This window comes from Protomyctophum bolini (genome assembly GCF_963924005.1).
Source record: "Protomyctophum bolini genome assembly, chromosome: 24".
In the NCBI taxonomy this organism is placed as follows: Eukaryota; Metazoa; Chordata; class Actinopteri; order Myctophiformes; family Myctophidae; genus Protomyctophum; species Protomyctophum bolini.
Window position 1 is genome coordinate 29,205,922 of NC_137885.1, and position 20,082 is coordinate 29,226,003.

Below are 20,082 nucleotides of genomic sequence, written 5' to 3' on the forward strand. Positions count from 1 at the left end.
TAGGAGAAGAGGAGAAGGAGATCTCTTCTCCAATAGGAGAAGAGATCCATCACCCGAAACATTAAACCTCACGATGGATGACTTCAAATGTACAAAGACGTTCATAACCGAGGGCGTTTTGGGATAAAGAAAAGTGCCATCATTCAATACATAAACATGGAAACAATGTTAGGATTTAGAACAGTTGGTTCTCAACCTTTTCAGGCCGCGACCACCCCAAAATAAACATATTTGAACTGGGATCCGCCCCAAAATAAACATATTTGAACTGGGATCCGCCCCAAAATAAACATATTTGAACTGGGATCCGCCCCAAACAAATCTTACTTTTGATTAGATTTGTTTTTAGCCTTTAGTTTGAGATATTATACAAGTCATTAAAAAGTCCTTAAATTATCTCTTCACTGTCATTTTAAGAGAGAACAGTGTGGGGAGGGGATCCCCCTGGGGGTCCCCGACCCACAGGTAGAGAACCACTGATTCTGAAGACATGTTTCAGAACGGTGTCCTCATGGCTGGCGGGGTCTTAATCGTAAGCGTGAAGCAGAAAGCCTTTGGAGTGGCGCCAGACGAGATGAGGGGATAACCAGAGCCTCATAAAGCAACCTACTGTACTGTACTGTACTGTACTGTACTGTACTGTACTGTACTGTACTGTAGTGTACTGTACTGTAGTGTACTGTACTGTACTGTACTGTACTGTACTGTACTGTACTGTAGTAAACCGATTGAGAACCCGTCACAGAGCCTGTAGGTGATTACACAGACTGTACACTACAGTGTGGGGTGGGAAAAAGTACTCCCAGGTGGAAAGTAACGAAGTACTTTTACTTTAGTACTGTACTTCACTTGAGTATTTCCTATAGTTCCAGTACTTTTACTTCTACTTTACACTACATCTCGGAGCCAAAATTTGTACTTTTTACTTCACTACAATTATTTGAAAACTTTTGTTACTAGTTACTTATTAGAAAACACACATTAACCACTTCAACCATATACATTTCGGCCATTTGAAAACAGCAGATCTACAAGCTCACAGTGCGTCGCAACGCCACGCATTGTGAGCTTGTAGATCTGCCATTTTCAATAGATTTACTACACATTTTGAACGTGTGAAAAGGCACATTCTGCACAATGAGTACTTTTAGTATACTTTAAGTGCATTTTGATGCCAATACTTTTGTACTTTTACTTAAAGTACATTTTCCAATTCCGTACTTTTACTTCTTCTAAAGTTCTAAATTGCAGTAAAAAAATTGAGTACTTTTTCCACCACTGCATGTTTTAGTATCAATTCCACAAAATACAAATACTCGAGTTAAATTATTGTATATATATATATGTATATATTTTTATATATTTTTTTTATCCGACGATTTTGAAACCCATTTTTCACCCCTGTGCCAATCATCTACTGTGATCCTGGGCTCTACACACCCTCCGCCAACCTGGGGAGAGCAACGGACTTGAACTCATGCTCCCTTCATGCCTGAGTGTCCAAGTTGCTCCTTTACACCTGACAGGGGGGAGTTTCCCTGGTTGGACGTCGTAGCGCGTGGAAGGAACACGTTATTCCAACCAGTTCCTTTCCCCTCCATCAGGCGCCCCGGCTGGCCAGGGGGAGGCAGTTTAGAGACCAGGATTACTGCATGTTTTTGTGAGGGTATCTACCCTAGGGGACACGGGGAGAACATGTGAGGGTACCTACCCTAGGGGACACGGGGAGAACATGTGAGGGTACCTACCCTAGGGGACACGGGGAGAACATGTGAGGGTATCTACCCTAGGGGACACGGGGAGAACATGCAAACTCCACACAGAAAGGCCCTTTCGCCAACCCCGCCTTCGGGGTATGGGCACTGATGACGCGGAGGAGGAAACACGCCGCCAGCATGACCCACAGTGCCCCGAGCGGGAATCGAACCCAGGACCTTCTAGCTGAGTTAAATTATTGTTAAACATCCGCAGAGATTTTTTTTGTTTTACATTTATTATTCCCTATAGTCCTACTAGACCCCAAGAAATTACATCTGGCCACAAAAGATCACATGCAGGATCTACTGAATGTGAAGGTAGCCTACTGGGGGGAAGCCACACAGTTTGACACATTCAGTAGATCCCGTGATCTTTTGTGGTCAAATATAATTTCTTGGGGTCTAGTATAGGACTAGAGTAAATAATTAAAAAAAAATACATATTAAGCCCCATGTCCGAATGCCCCCCCCCCCCTGTCAAAAACAGCTAAAATCCCTAAAACGAAAGAAAGCAGCAAATGAAAAATAATTAACACTCAAAATTACTTTGTCTAAATAACAGCCCAAAACACGAGCCTTGGTTGAAAAGAAAACTAAAAGTTGTCCTTTAAGATGAAACCAAATTTGGTCTATATACACTCTGTTAAGAGTATACAAGATATATTTCTTTCAAATACGATAAAGCTGTAAAGCTCACAATATTATGTGACATGGTGACGCGTTGTGAGCACATAGATATATACACATATCGGTATGTTATTTATAAGCGTATGTTATTTATAAGCGTTCCAAGTGGTTAAAAGCCTGCGGTCTCTTTTCTGTACAGAGAACGTCTGCCGTTCGTCCATCGTCTTTTAAATACGTATATCGTTTGGCGGCGACATTGTCCTTCAAAATGGTCCCAGCTCATAACATTTACACAACAAGATCAAATGCAAAAACAACGAACAATATACCACAACAAGATACGTCCCGCAGGTCCAAAAATGACGGATAAATGAGTCTCGAAACAACGAATGAGCAAAGTGCATTCAACAGTGTCGTTTGTCACAGCCGTTTAAAGTGTGAGCGCGCGCGTGCGCGTGCGTTCCTCCATCGTTCTGCCCAGTCTTGATTGTGATTTTGATTTAGTTTAAGTCGTAATCTTTTGAATAAAGATTCCATTTAGTTTTAGTCACATTTTAGTCATCTTGAAACATTAACCAAGTACATTTTTTTTTAAAGATTTTAGTGAACTATAGCATGTCTTGGGCCTTGATGGCCGATTTTACACTTGGTTTCCATGCTGAAAACAGCAGATCTACAAGCTCACAACGCGTCGCAGCGCAACACGTTCTGAGCTTGTATAGATCTGCTATTTTCAGAGTACATGTATGCAACCAATCAAATAACTTGTCTCTGAGCTCTACTGGATGTCCTGCTCCACTGTAGTTCCCCCCCGAACACTTTAGTCTAGTTTTTAATTTGTCGGCCAGTATAATTATATTTAGTCTTTATACAGTTTCAGTCAACTGTAGTTTTTATTTCGTGTTAAGGTCATTATTTACACACTGGCGAATTAGCGACGCGATGCGAATAAGCGATCTGAAAATGCTGAAAATATTGCATGTTGCAGTTCGCCTGCGAATCTCTGCAAAAAATACGACACCAGAGCGAACAAATGAAGAGCGAAAACGGTCGCACATTCGCCGCTGATGTGGAAGCTTGCATGGACTTCAATTGTTTTCTTTTAATATATCGCGTTGCTAATTCGCCAGTGTGTTAATGACCTTTAGTCTGTGAAAGAAGAAGGCGCTCAACAGACATTCCTGGTGGTTTAGTTCACGGGGCTCCGCCCCTAAACGACAGGGCTCCGCCCCTAAACGACGAGGCTCCGCCCCTCTCCGCCGCTCAGCCCTTGTTTTCGACGGGCAGCAGCGGCGCTACGTCGCCCCTCTCGCTCGCCGCCGTCTTCCTCCCCCGCCGCTCGGACAACTGCTTCTTCTTCCCCTCCCCCTCCCCCTCCTCCTCCTCCTCCCCCCCGTCCCCCCTCCTCCTCCCGGGTGCCTCCTCTCCGACGGCGGCGGGCGTGGGCGTGGTGGGCGTGGGCCTCAGGCAGGGCACCAGGTGCACTTCGCCCGTCTCGTTCATGATCTGCACGCACGTGTAGAAGTCCGGCTGCGCGGAGCGGGGGGCGGCGGGGGGGCCCATCGCTGCTGGAGGAGGAGGAGGGGGAGGGGGGGCGGGGGCAGCGGCTGCGGGGGGGTGGTCCCCTCCCCCCCCCCCGCACCGCCCCCCGCCTCCCATCACGCTGTAGTCGCTGCCCGGCAGGAACACGATGCCCGGCCACGGTTCACGGCGGCCAGCGGCGGCGGCGGCCACGTCCGGGGGTGGAGGCGTGGACGTGGAGAAGGAGGAGCCGACTGCAGGCGCCGGCGCAGCGGGGCAGCCGTGTTGCGACGGCGGCGGGCTTCGGACGTAGAGCGAGTCGAGGAGGAGGAGGGGGGCGGTGTCCGCCTGAGGGGGTGGCGGGGCGGCATCCGCCTGGAGGTCGCCGGTACCGCCGGACAGCGGCGGGTCCGTCGGGAGGTCGCCGGTACCGCCGGACCGCGGCGGGTCCGTCGGGGCGGCGGCGGGCGGGGAGAAGCCGTCGTCGTGCTCGTCGGTGCTCACGCAGTCCCAGACCTCCTCGCCGTAGCTGGGCGGACGGTAGCCGTGGAACGAACTGAAGTGACGGTTGATCTCCTCTATGTGACCCATCTGGGGGGGGGGGGGGAGAGGCGGGGGGGGGGAGGTATTAGGGGTGCAAAATAAAATAGATTCATAGATTAATCGCCATGTGGACATGGACGATTATGAACTGATTCAGCCCAGAAGGGACTGTTAACCCATTCTGACCCGAGATCAGATTCTAAAAATGTCTTCTATGTCAGTCGCTCTTCGATTAAAAAAAAATAGCAGATCTACAAGATCATAGCTCAACTCCTCAACACTGTGAATAATTGCAGTATTTTATTTCCTTGTTTTATTGTGAATAATTGTAAATGTATGCGAAGTTGTTTGTGTGTATGAGTGTATAATATATTCTATGAAAGTGTGAAACAGCTGAGGTTGTGTGAAAAAAAGCAAAGAAGCAGTTGTAAGAATTAAGTTTTATAATTATGTGAAGTTGCCCAAACTGAAATAATCTTTGATCAAAATGCACGAAACTTGCTACAGGTGAACTTTGGTCCAATATCTAAAAAAATAAAAAACAGTGTCTCGCTTTTGTTTTTAAGTTTAACAGTGTCGTTTTTATGAGATGAAAAATGGCAGTTTTATGAAAATTATTCTTCTGCCCCCAAAACATGTCATGCAGAGTGACATGTTTATGTTACAGTATGGTAGAGTTATGTTACAGTATGGTAGAGGGTCATAGCGCTGAAACCAGGAGCAAAGGGGAGCGCTGTAGCAATCGTTTGGATAAAGGCCATATTATGGACCTTAATTGGCTCATCAGGAACACATCTGTCACTCTTGTTCACCCAGGACAATGGAACTGATATGAAGAGTCATTCAAGTAACCTAATCAACAATCAAACTACAATGATGATCGTTGATCAACTCAGGAACCACATTTGCATAAGGTTGCAGCTAAAGGCGGGACCCCGAAAGTGGCAGGGCCAATCCCAGCCAGAGGGAGCTCCCAAGCATTACAGTCTGTGGAGAAACTTCTACTTCTCTAGACTAGACCCACTGACATGCCTGTGCAGGTCTGGGGAAATGCAGTCTGACTTTTGATTTAACTACTTGTAGGGGTGAAGCAGCCCGTTACTGAGGCTATAGCAAGTTCTCCTGTCTGAAACTAAAGTCTAGACTAGAGGGAAGTTCTAGCTTTAGATTTAATTGACTACAAGACAGACAGACAGCTACAACAGGCAGATTATAAGAAGTGCAACAAACACTACTGTTACTATGAATGTAGGCCTACTATGAACGCTACAACCACTGGCACAAACACTACTACTATAGGGGGAGAGCATAGTGACGCGTTCGGTAGGATTTTGGCTTATTTGGACGCCATTTGCTGCCTACATGTAGGCTAGTAGGATGCTAGGCCACTTGGCTGCCAGTCTGTAGTTCGTCAGTGTGCTTGTCAGTGACGCTGGTGTGTACACTGTACACTGTCACTGCAGTACACCATCTGGTGTGTACTGTACACTGTCACTGCAGTACACCATCTGGTGTGTACTGTACACTGTCACTGCAGTACACCATCTGGTGTGTACTGTACACTGTCACTGCAGTACACCATCTGGTGTGTACTGTACACTGTCACTGCAGTACACCATCTGGTGTGTACTGTACACTGTCACTGCAGTACACCATCTGGTGTGTACTGTACACTGTCACTGCAGTACACCATCTGGTGTGTACTGTACACTGTCACTGCAGTACACCATCTGGTGTGTACACTGTACACTGTCACTGCAGTACACCATCTGGTGTGTACTGTACACTGTCACTGCAGTACACCATCTGGTGTGTACTGTACACTGTCACTGCAGTACACCATCTGGTGTGTACTGTACACTGTCACTGCAGTACACCATCTGGTGTGTACTGTACACTGTCACTGCAGGACACCATCTGGTGTGTACTGTACACTGTCACTGCAGGACACCATCTGGTGTGTACTGTACACTGTCACTGCAGTACACCATCTGGTGTGTACTGTACACTGTCACTGCAGTACACCATCTGGTGTGTACTGTACACTGTCACTGCAGTACACCATCTGGTGTGTACTGTACACTGTCACTGCAGCACACCATCTGGTGTGTACTGTACACTGTCACTGCAGTACACCATCTGGTGTGTACTGTACACTGTCACTGCAGTACACCATCTGGTGTGTACTGTACACTGTCACTGCAGGACACCATCTGGTGTGTACTGTACACTGTCACTGCAGTACACCATCTTCCATCTCTCTACTATCTTTGACATGTCACAACTCTTCTACTCTATGGCTCTGGATCGACGGTGGTATTATTATTATTATTATTATTTGCGAAAATTGTTCTGATCCGATAGCCGCCTCCCCTCCCCTCACGTCAAAACAGTTCTGAATGTTTACATCTTACTTGACGAGAAGAAGACATGTGGACATATGTGGACATTGGACATTGTGGACATTATGACAACAACTTCAGAAACTTTATACATCCACATATGATAACAGCGTCCTAAGGTTAGCAAGGAATATCACCTCTAATACTAGCCATGTGTTGTATAGAATATATGGAATATCACCTCTAATACTAAGCATGTGTTGTATGGAGAATATATAGGTTTCTACCTTCAGGAAGGAGATATGGTGTTCCAGCATACAATAAGGTCAGACTAAAGAGGTCCTTTGTCTACCAGTCGACCTTGAGGCTTAATCAGGAGATGTAGTAGCCACAGGATAATCTAAGCGGTGGATATTGCTCATGTCTTTATGTATGAAAATTGTCTTGTTCTTTGTGTTTGTATATGTGTTTCTGCATATACTTGGGCTGCTGTGTCGCAAGACAAATTTCAGTGTGAACCGACAATAAAGTACTATATCATATCATATATCATATCATATCCGTATGGAACCAGGCAGAGGGGAAACAAAACACAGACTGGTCAGTCAAACCACAGTTGAATAATTGATTACACCGTCATGCTCGTTTGAGGACAAGTAGAGAGCAGAGCATATATAACAATTTACAATTTAGGCATTTAGGCATTTAGCTCTTAATCCAGAGCGACTTACATTAAGCGAGAACAAAAGCATGGGAATACATCACATAAAAGCATTTATCATGAAACATACATGTGTTTGGGGGCGGCGGTGGCTCAGGGGTAGAGTGCCTGGATGGGAACCGCAAGGTTGCCAGTTCGAACCCGGGCTCCCCCAGAGTTATAGTGTCGAAGTGTCCTTGAGCAAGACACTGAACCCCTAATTGCTCCCGATGTGCTAGTTGGTGCCTTGCATGGTTTCCGCTGCCATCCTGTGTATGAATGGGTGAATGTAATGCACAATCTATGTAAAGCGCCTTGGATGAAGGCGCTATATAAATGCACCATTTACCATTTTGGGAATGTTGCTGAAGGTTATGTTATTTTGTCAGCTGACAGTGACGCCCATGCAAATCAAAGAAACCATACAGCGTGTATTTAATTATTTGATATGGCCGACATTCAACGCACTGTAACGTGGCTCGTGAGTGTAGAGAGAGAGAGAGACGCACTGTGCAGAGAAGCAACATCATTATTAAAGTTTCTTAAACTTAATTTTCAAGTGAAGTTTATAGGAGGAAACTTTTAAGAGAGGGGACAGGAGTCTTGGCGGCCCCTGCTGCCTGAGTTGCCTCACTGCGTGATGCACGTGCACTGCACAGCATTGAATCAACATGACATTCGAATGTGCGCCCTGTGTGTGTGTGTGTGTGTGTGTGTGTGTGTGTGTGTGTGTGTGTCGAAAAAACAAGAAAAACAACAATGATAGCCTACATGTAGAGTCATTACCTTCAACAGCAGGGGGTCGATGCCCAGGATGTGAGGTTTGGGTATAGGAGGCAGGAAGTATGCCCTTATCCTGCCAAAAACAAACATGAACACACAGGAGGATATGAGTTCTGATCGAAGAGCGCGCACGCACGCACACACACACACACACACACACACACACACACACACACACACACACACACACACACACACACACACACACACACACAATACCATACAGGCTATTTACTATGTATATCTCGCAGATAACACATACATGATTGCATGTCATCTGGCTCTTCGAACACAGTAGCTCACGAGCGGTGTGAGCTTTTAGATAACATTTTACTTTCTTTCTTTTAGATTTTACATTTACTCAAGCACTGTACTTAAGTTGTACTTTACTTGAGGTAATAAACTAATACTTCTACTATATTGTCAGGTTCAGGTTTATTTGTCATAATGTGTATGAATACAATGAAGTTCACTGTGCTCCGGGCACTCTCAGTCTTAACACAATTTGAGCCCAAGACGTCCACAGGCGTCTGTGGACGTCTTGGTAAAAGTGGGTCTAAAAGTGTGCACCCTGGGTCACCGTTTTGAAAGAATGAAAGGGCACATAATGTGTTTTAAATACAAATATACACTAGTGTATACAAGACAAAAACACAACAACTATAGTGCAAAAGAACGAACAAAGACAGTCTGCAGTAAAGTGCAAGGTCAGCTGTTCAGCAGCCTGACTGCCTGGGGGGAAAAAAACTGTTCCTGAGACGGGTGGTTGTGTGATTTGATGCTCTGGTGGCGTTCTTTTGGAAGGGAGTAGTTGGAACAGGGTAAGGAAAGGAAAGGTACTATGTTTACCCAGGGTAACTGGACTAAAGGAAAGGAAAGGTACTATGTTTACCCAGGGTAACTGGACTAAGGAAAGGAAAGGTACTATGTTTACCCAGGGTAACTGGACTAAGGAAAGGAAAGGAAAGGTACTATGTTTACCCAGGGTAACTGGACTAAGGAAAGGAAAGGTACTATGTTTACCCAGGGTAACTGGACTAAGGAAAGGAAAGGTACTATGTTTACCCAGGGTAACTGGACTAAGGAAAGGAAAGGAAAGGTACTATGTTTACCCAGGGTAACTGGACTAAGGAAAGGAAAGGAAAGGTACTATGTTTACCCAGGGTAACTGGACTAAGGAAAGGAAAGGAAAGGTACTATGTTTACCCAGGGTAACTGGACTAAGGAAAGGAAAGGAAAGGTACTATGTTTACCCAGGGTAACTGGACTAAGGAAAGGAAAGGTACTATGTTTACCCAGGGTAACTGGACTAAGGAAAGGAAAGGAAAGGTACTATGTTTACCCAGGGTAACTGGACTAAGGAAAGGAAAGGTACTATGTTTACCCAGGGTAACTGGACTAAGGAAAGGAAAGGTACTATGTTTACCCAGGGTAACTGGACTAAGGAAAGGAAAGGTACTATGTTTACCCAGGGTAACTGGACTAAGCTCAAGAACTTGTTTACAGCCAGGCCCTGCTCATAGAACATTTCATGGTAGGGGTTCAATGCCTTGTCCAAGGGCACTTCAGCGGTGGTAATTTTAACGTGCCGGTCCGGGGATACGAACTATAGCGACCTTCACGATATCAAGACCGCTCCGCAAACCGTTCGGCCACCGCTGCCTCTGGTATGGGCGGGATGGCTGGTGTCTTTGTGGACTTTTTTCTTAGAAAGTACAGTCGCTGCTGCGCCTTAAGGATGTGCTCCGTGGTGAGGGACCATGCGAGTGCGTCTGTGACGTGACGTGTATGTCCAGGAATGTAAAGTACGGTATGTCACCAGATGACCCCTTGAGGGAAACGGGGGGGGGGGGGGGGGGGGGTGGATGCCTTTTGGACTTCCTAAAGTCTACAATGATTTCTTTGATCTTATCGATGTTTAAGTGAGAGGTTGTTGTTATCGCACCATAGAGTTAGATCTCCTCTCTCGTCATTGTCGGCTATTAATCCGATCACTATGTGGTATCATCCGCAAATTGAATTACGCTGTTATTCTCAAAACTTTAGCGACACAATCGAATGTAAACAAACTGTACAACAGAGGACTGAGGCAGCAGCCTTGGGGGCGCACCGGTTCTGGTGAGAATTGTGGATGAACATCTCTCTCTCTCCTATGCGTACAGACACACTGGGGCCTGCCTGTCAGAAAGTCAAATAGCCGGAAGCATGAGTTCAAGTCTGTTGCTCTCCCCTTGTCCCCCATATGGGGACTAGGTTGCTCTCCCCTTGTCCCCCATATATGGGGACTAGGTTGCTCTCCCCTTGTCCCCCATATATGGGGACTAGGTTGGTCTCCCCTTGTCCCCCATATATGGGGACTAGGTTGGTGGAGGGTGTGTAGAGCCCAGGATCACATTAGATGATTGACACAGGGGTGAAAAATGGGTTACAAAATCGTGGGATAAAAAATATATATTTAAGAAAGTCAAATAGCCAGTTACAGATGGAGCTTGCCTCTGGGTGTCAACACTTGTTTAGATGGAACAATATAGTGTTGAAGCAATGAACAGAAGTCTGACATAAGAGTTTCTCTTTTCAAGGTGTACAGTACCAAGGTAGTGTGTAGAGCAAGAGAAATAGTGTTATCCACAGATCAATTTGAACAGTAAGCAAACTGTAATGGATCAACGCTGGCAGGAATGATGCTTTCGATATGGGAAATAACCAATTCTTCCAGACATTTCATGAGAACAGAAGTGAAAGTAACAGGTCGATAATCATTAAGGCGACAGGTTCCTTTTCTTGGGAATGGGCACAATTTGCTGCGGTCACAACAATAATGATTGTTTTCTTGAAGCACAACACACAAGCCTGTATACAAGAAGTGAATGTCAGTGTGTGTGCGCACGAGCAGCTACTTTGTTGAAGATGGTTGACAGCTGGTTGTAGCATCATGTCTATTGCGTTATGATTCATGACTTGAGTTGCTGAGAACACTCATGCTGCTATATACTGTATGTTTACGTTGTTCATTTTGTTTATACAAGTTTGTTGCAGCACACATTTCCCATGTTGGGACAAATAAACTTGAACTTGAACCTAAGAAGTACTTGAGTTAAAATACAAACGTACTGGAAGTCCTAAAATCCTTTGAAAAATATAGGTCTTAAAATGAGGACATGAATAACTATATAGCTCACAATGCATGGCGCATTGTGAGCTTGTAGATCTGCTATTTCCAAATGGCAGAAATGGTTTAACACGTATGATGCCCTCCGTACTGCGATGTTCTGTCCTAACTCCTGACTTCATCATTCATCTCGGTTAGAATATTAATGCTTCTAGAGAGAGATCAGATTTACGCTGGCGAAGATTTCATCTCCCGGTTTGGGGCGGAAATGGAAGGTGGGGGATTTCAGAGTAAAATCTCCCTCATCTACTTACGCACTCTAGCGCCTTTATTCTGGAAAAACTCTGGTGGCACCAGAAGTGTAAATGTATAATGTTTTGCAATAATCCAAATCTACAAAGTAACTATATTATGGTACAGTAACAAAATATGTCAAATAACTGTAGTGGAGTAAAAGTACAACATCTGCCTCTGAGATGTAGTGGAGTAGAAGTACAAGTGAAAGCACTGAAATTTCGAAATACTCGAGTAACAGTACAGTATACTTGAGTAAATGTACTTAGTTACTTTACACCACTGGCCTGTTCATACATTCCCTCCAGACTCTTCTTATCACCAGCAAATACAAACTACGGTGCGAGAGAGCGAATTAAATGGTTACGCAACGGCCATTCTAAAACATAACATAAACAGCTGATCGTCATGCTTCGGGTCAGAATCACATTGCTTTGGCCCCGGGGTGCAGAAGGGTGGAGGGACGCCCTGGGGTGCAGAAGGGTGGAGGGACGGTGCGTGGGGAGGGTTAGGGGTGGAATAAAAGTCAAGGGCACTTATTTAACCATTTTAGACTGAGGTCGAAATTAAAAAAAAGTCTTCAAAATTCACGAATTTTCTAAAATAGCAGATCCACAAGCTCGTAGATCTGCTATTTTATAAAATGGCACAGAGTGCACCCAGCTATACTGTAATGCCTTCGTCTCACCTCTTACTCTGCGGTAGTATCCCGAAGCTGATGGCCAGCAGGACCACCATCCCGAAACCCGTCATCAGAATCAGAACCAGCATTTTACCTGAAGGGAAGAAATCCACCCAGTACAGAAATGAACACTAAAGAAAAGACAGCTGCGTGAAGTGAGTCTTATACTCTATATGGCTCAGTCATAACAAGCTTAGGAAATATTTCCAGGATGTAATGAACATTAAACTATAGCAAAAATAACCCACCCAATCCCTCCCCAGTCATGAGTTAGGAGTTTGAATGAATGTACAATTATGTGCAGGACGTAAATTAGAATGAAATTGGTAGATGTGACTGGACTTGATTTAACTGACTACACCTTTTTGGAATATTTAATTTTTAAAAGAAAAACCTTCTCTCTCTCATCTCACACTTATGCCAGTGTGCCAGTGATCACCCTCCCCATGCCTACGGTTGCCTTGCCCTGCTACAGTGTAGAGGTTTCAGATTTGACAGCTTATTGCTACGTATATTGTTATTAGGCTACTGTCGATTACTATACTACTACTACTCTATAGAGCGTCGCAGTCCCTCCCCCTTTCAGAACAACGAACGGCCCAGGAAATGAAAACGCAATGCATTTCCCCATATTAGGCAGTTTATATTTAATTTATTTAAAGACCTTTTAAGCGTCGTACGAAGCCAACTCTTGTCGTGACAAATCATGACAACACACACAATATTTCGGGGCCAAACAAAGAATTAGAAAGTAGAAAAAAAACGGCAGGTTATACAACACTTTCTTTGTTGTTTTTCTTCTTTGTAATTATTTGTTTGGTCCAAAATATTGTGTGTGTTGTCATGATTTGTCACGACAAGAGTTGGCTTCGTGCGACGCTTAAAAGGTCTTTAAATAAATTAAATAAAAACTGCCTATGGGGGAAATTAATTGCGTTTTCATTTCCTGGGCCGTTCGTTGTTCTGAAAGGGGGAGGGACTGCAACGCTCTATACTATGCTATACTATACTACTACTACTACTACTACTACTACTATAGCCCCGTAGGAACCTCTCCCTCCGATATTAGCTCCCAGAAGAGGTTCCGTGTCAGGAAGAAGTCTCTGCATACTGTAGGTCCAAATGGGTCGAGCCCTCTCCAAGAGCAGTGGAGAACAGAACAGAACACCACCCTTTTCGACCGTATCGCATCCACAAAGTTGAGGTATTTTTCCTGAGAGCTACAGATGATAGAATCTGGAGTGGAAAGTATAAACATTCTGGAGCGGGTTAAAACAACCACCTTATAAAGCTTAACCCATTCTGAACGGGAACCCATTTTGGTGTTGGCATCATGTTATGCTTTAGCTATTGAAAAATAGCAGATCTACAAGCTCATAGCGCGCCACCGAGTGGCGCGCTACGAGCTTGTAGGTCTGCTATTTTTGAAAAATCGAAGAACGACTGACATTTTTAGAATCTGATCTCAGGTCAGAATGGGTTAATCAGACCAGTGTGTGTCCGGTGGAAACCTCGTATGAATCTGATCTCAGGTCAGAATGGGTTAAACAGCTTATTTAGTCAGCCTGTGGACGGTCAAAACCCCCGTCCGCAGAATGTAACGATACTGCTATCCGTATGAGATTGCATTGGGAAAACATGTTATACTGGCTGATATGTGTAAGCGCCAAATGCAGTACCAAGGTCAAGCACATTCATGTATAACCTTGGGGTGGCGCTGTTGTTTACTTGTTCACGGGTATGGCGAGAGGGAGGATTGACCCGGAAGGGGCAAATGGTTTCGACCGCAGGTATGCTATACTATACCACTGTCAAACGCTGTGTGGAGAAATGCCTGTCAGAGAAATATCCATTGTTTGTTTATACTGATTATGGTTTCATTTTGAAATCGTGCAGATACTGATGCCGTATATTATACTCACTGCTTGGGAATAAATGTGTCAACGGCAAGAAGAGCTGTTCTGTGTGTTTATTATGGCATTGTGGGGCTGACACACAGAACAAACACAGACTGACACACAGAACATTGTGGGGCTGACACACAGAACAAACAGTCAACCAGGTTCAACTACGGGAGCAACTCCTCGAGAGCTAAGACGGTGCTCTCACAATATATGACATGATATATGAAACCTATTACTTTCCACTCCAAATTCTATCATCTGTAGGAAATACCTTAACTTTTTGGATACGATAAAAAGGGGTGTTCTTATACTGCCACTACAAATGGAAGGCTCGACCCATTTGGACCGAGAAGAGGGACATTATAGCTGCTCTTCTCTCATGGTAGATCCATTCAGAGGGACATTATCTGCTCTTCTCTCATGGTAGATCCATTCAGAGGGACATTATCTGCTCTTCTCTCATGGTAGATCCATTCAGAGGGACATTATCTGCTCTTCTCTCATGGTAGATCCATTCAGAGGGACATTATCTGCTCTTCTCTCATGGTAGATCCATTCAGAGGGACATTATCTGCTCTTCTCTCATGATAGATCCATTCAGAGGGACATTATCTGCTCTTCTCTCATGGTAGATCCATTCAGAGGGACATTATCTGCTCTTCTCTCATGGTAGATCCATTCAGAGGGACATTATCTGCTCTTCTCTCATGGTAGATCCATTCAGAGGGACATTATCTGCTCTTCTCTCATGATAGATCCATTCAGAGGGACATTATCTGCTCTTCTCTCATGGTAGATCCATTCAGAGGGACATTATCTGCTCTTCTCTCATGGTAGATCCATTTGGAGGGACATTATCTGCTCTTCTCTCATGGTAGATCCATTCAGAGGGACATTATCTGCTCTTCTCTCATGGTAGATCCATTTGGAGGGACATTATCTGCTCTTCTCTCATGATAGATCCATTCAGAGGGGACATTATCTGCTCTTCTCTCATGGTAGATCCATTCAGAGGGACATTATCTGCTCTTCTCTCATGATAGATCCATTCAGAGGGGACATTATCTGCTCTTCTCTCATGGTAGATCCATTCAGAGGGACATTATCTGCTCTTCTCTCATGGTAGATCCATTCAGAGGGACATTATCTGCTCTTCTCTCATGGTAGATCCATTCAGAGGGACATTATCTGCTCTTCTCTCATGATAGATCCATTCAGAGGGACATTATCTGCTCTTCTCTCATGGTAGATCCATTCAGAGGGACATTATCTGCTCTTCTCTCATGATAGATCCATTCAGAGGGACATTATAGCTGCTCTTCTCTCATGGTAGATCCATTCAGAGGGACATTATCTGCTCTTCTCTCATGGTAGATCCATTCAGAGGGACATTATCTGCTCTTCTCTCATGGTAGATCCATTCAGAGGGACATTATCTGCTCTTCTCTCATGGTAGATCCATTCAGAGGGACATTATCTGCTCTTCTCTCATGGTAGATCCATTCAGAGGGACATTATCTGCTCTTCTCTCATGGTAGATCCATTCAGAGGGACATTATCTGCTCTTCTCTCATGGTAGATCCATTCAGAGGGACATTATCTGCTCTTCTCTCATGGTAGATCCATTCAGAGGGACATTATCTGCTCTTCTCTCATGGTAGATCCATTCAGAGGGACATTATCTGCTCTTCTCTCATGGTAGATCCAGTCAGAGGGACATTATCTGCTCTTCTCTCATGGTAGATCCGTTCAGAGGGACATTATAGCTGCTCTTCTCTCATGGTAGATCCATTCAGAGGGACATTATCTGTTAACAGATCATCATTCAGGGCGGCGGGAACCCCCTTTGGTGTTTTAAGCATTATATTATACTTTATTAGCTATTGAAAAAATAGCAGATCTACAAGCTGCTCATTGTGGAAACAACGCATTTTCAGATGTGGGTCGGCAGGCCAAATACATAATGCTGGAGGCTCCTCCACGTGAAAATGTTTGAGAACGACTGACAAAGAAAACCGTTAGGATTTAGAAGACATTTCTTTTTAATTTCGACGTCGTCAGGCTCTGACCTGAGATCAGACCTGAGATCAGATTAAAAAAAATGTCTTCTACATCCTGACAGTTTTCTGAAAAAGCTATGTTTCTATGTCAGTCGTTCTTCGATTTTTCGAAAATAGCAGACCTACAAGCTTCATAGCGCGCCACTCGGTGGCGCGCTATGAGCTTGTAGATCTGCTATTTTTCAATAGCTAAAGCATTACATAATGCTATAACACCAAAAGGGGTTCCCGTCCAGAACGGGTCAAAGGCGGCTCACCTGCGGGCGGCCTGGCGGGGATGCTCATGCCCAGCGTGGCGCTCCATCGGCTCCAGAGGTCGCTGTTGCGCGAGCGGCATCGAACCCGCAGCACGTAGTCCCCCGCGGGCAGGCCCAGCAGCTCCACGTGCGGCTCGCGCAGACGCGGCTTCACCTGGGCGAGGGAGAGAGGGAGAGTTCAAAAGTTACAGTTCTTCCCATAGGTTTGGGAGGATATGGGGTCCATTCGTTCAGAGTCTGAACCCGTCTCTGCTTGGGGATGAGTGAGGTCTGCTGGACTGTTGTTGTAAAAGTATCTTATACTGTGATTGTATGGATCGTATTGTATTTTATTGGATTATGGATGTATCATGTACCTATGATTGTTGATAGGATGTTGTGTACTGCTGTTTAGTCTGTTTTTTTGTCTGCCTTTTATTTTTTCAACTTTTACTGATTGTTGTATTTAAGGTTTGTTTGTCTTGTTTTCTGTTGTCCTTTTTCTTTGGGGTGAAAATTCAATGTGTTTTTCTTTTTACTCTTTTATGTCATCATTGTGGGGTTTATTTAAGAGAAGCTGTCAATGCCACCATTTATTATTTGTCAAACTCAGTATTTAAATAATGCTTCTGTGAAAAAAAACAATAAAAAAGTTACAGTTTAATCACTGGCGCAGAACATGGTGTAGCACAGAGGCTATATACATAATGTCATTGAGACATATTCACATATACACTCATAGTCAGGATGTGGGGAAGAATGGAAGCAGGCCTTATACAATTTACAATGTAGGCATTTAGCAGACGCTCTTAATCCAGAGCGACTTACATTAAGCAAGAACAACCTTTTAAGTTGACTACCCTGGAGCCTGAGGCTATATTCTTTAAAATTACAAACCCGGTGAATATAATTTGTTTCAATAAATGAGCGCCAGATCCTGGGCTCAAACCTATTTTCTGCCCGTCTGTCTCTTGTTGATGGTATCAATCCTCACAATATATATATATATATATATATATATATATATATATATATATATATATATATATATATATATATATATATATATATATATATACACTGTAGGAATGTACAATGTAGGTGCTCTGGGTGGGACTGCAAAGTACTGGAATTACTGGGGATTTGTTTTTATTAAAGCACTCGACATGTGTCCTTCTCGTCTGAGAGCCTATTAGAATACTGCGTTGTTTAACAGTTAACCCATTAAGATTCTACAAAATGTCTCCTGGACGTTTTCTGAGAAATAGTATCGGCGGTGCTCAAACCTTTTCATGGCAAGGACCCCCCAGAAGGACCCCCCAGAATTATCTGTGTTTGGCCGCGGATCCCCATCTGAAGTTATTTTGTTCCAGTGACGGACCGCCCCCAGAAGCAAAGAATATAGACTAATTATTAAAAGTTGTTTTGGTGGAAGAGAGGCCCAAGTGTCATCATCTAGATCAGTGGTTCCCAAACCTCTTCATGTCAAGGACCCCCAAATCAACATTTATCAGGCCACGGACCCCCCATTTGAAAACATTATGCCAGTGACCCCGATAAGGGAGGAGTTTTACAGCTCTAGCAGTGATTCCGAAACACATTAATTTCATGGACCCACCCAGTTTCACACGCATTATGCCACGGACCCCCGATTTAATGGCATTTCTATCTCTGGGAACCCAATTTATATTGTAAAAACCACTGTTAATTTAACTCTGAGAGGTTTCTATCTCTAATTGAGCTAGGTACTTCCCTCAAGTACCCCTAGGGGTCCCCACTCTGGAAACCCATGATCATTCTAGACTATCAGTGCCTCTGCAGGCCAGCTGAGGTTTCTGGGCTCTGTGGTCTTGTGTGGAGGAGTCAACCATAGGGAGTCAACCGGTGTCCGTTAGAGGTGTGTGTGTGTGTGTGTGTGTGTGTGTGTGTGTGTACGGTTACAATAATAACAATTAAATAAACCAATTATAGCAAAAATGAGGGAGGTGGTGGGTCAGTTCAGAACAATAATCACTACAGAAATCAGTAAATAAGCTTAACTGTGATTTATTAACTCAAAACAAAATAAAGTTTTCGAATAACAAAATAGTTGTGTGGAGGGAGGAGTCAACCATAGATAGTGTTGAGGGGAATCTCATCCACTGCTCCTCTCTCTCTCAGTGACTCTATCTTTATATTTATCTACTTTACCTTTACTGTATCTGTATCTTTATATTTATCTACTTTACATTTACTGTATCTGTATCTTTATATTTATCTACTTTATCTTTACTGTATCTGTATCTTTATATTTATCTACTTTACATTTACTGTATCTGTATCTTTATATTTATCTACTTTATCTTTACTGTATCTTTATATTTATCTACTTTACCTTTACTGTATCTGTATCTTTATATTTATCTACTTTATATTTACTGTATCTGTATCTTTATATTTATCTACTTTACATTTACTGTATCTGTATCTTTATATTTATCTACTTTACATTTACTGTATCTGTATCTTTATATTTATCTACTTTATATTTACTGTATCTGTATCTTTATATTTATCTACTTTACATTTACTGTATCTGTATCTTTATATTTATCTACTTTACATTTACTGTATCTGTATCTTTATATTTATCTACTTTATCTTTACTGTATCTGTATCTTTATATTTATCTACTTTATCTTTACTGTATCTGTATCTTTATATTTATCTACTTTATCTTTACTGTATCTGTATCTTTATATTTATCTACTTTATCTTTACTGTATCTGTATCTTTATATTTATCTACTTTATCTTTACTGTATCTGTATCTTTATATTTATCTACTTTATCTTTACTGTATCTGTATCTTTATATTTATCTACTTTATCTTTACTGTATCTGTAACTTTATATTTATCTACTTTATCTTTACTGTATCTTTATATTTATCTACTTTATCTTTACTGTATCTGTATCTTTATATTTATCTACTTTATCTTTACTGTATCTGTATCTTTATATTTATCTACTTTATCTTTACTGTATCTGTATCTTTATATTTATCTACTTTATCTTTACTGTATCTGTATCTTTATATTTATCTACTTTACATTTACTGTATCTGTATCTTTATATTTATCTACTTTATCTTTACTGTATCTGTATCTTTATATTTATCTACTTTATCTTTACTGTATCTGTATCTTTATATTTATCTACTTTACATTTACTGTATCTGTATCTTTATATTTATCTACTTTATCTTTACTGTATCTGTATCTTTATATTTATCTACTTTACCTTTACTGTATCTGTATCTTTATATTTATCTACTTTACATTTACTGTATCTGTATCTTTATATTTATCTACTTTATCTTTACTGTATCTGTATCTTTATATTTATCTACTTTATCTTTACTGTATCTGTATCTTTATATTTATCTACTTTATCTTTACTGTATCTGTATCTTTATATTTATCTACTTTATATTTACTGTATCTGTATCTTTATATTTATCTACTTTACATTTACTGTATCTGTA

At 42.7% G+C, this 20,082-nt stretch overlaps 1 protein-coding gene across 1 annotated transcript in view; it reads right to left on the reverse strand.

Moving 5' to 3' along the window:
* Window positions 1-495: 495 nt before the first annotated feature.
* The window catches only part of crfa4 (cytokine receptor family, class I receptor 4), a gene marked incomplete at its 3' end in the record, with an annotated part of 69,064 nt that continues 49,477 nt past the window's right edge, over window positions 496-20,082 (reverse strand). Inside the window, exons 6-10 of the mRNA XM_080758631.1 lie at window positions 16,580-16,733; window positions 12,365-12,452; window positions 8,277-8,346; window positions 3,804-4,496; window positions 496-552 (exon numbers count right to left, since the gene is read on the reverse strand). Of these exons, the coding sequence (XP_080614757.1) occupies window positions 496-552; window positions 3,804-4,496; window positions 8,277-8,346; window positions 12,365-12,452; window positions 16,580-16,733 (1,062 nt within the window). The remainder of the gene's footprint in view (window positions 553-3,803; window positions 4,497-8,276; window positions 8,347-12,364; window positions 12,453-16,579; window positions 16,734-20,082) is intronic.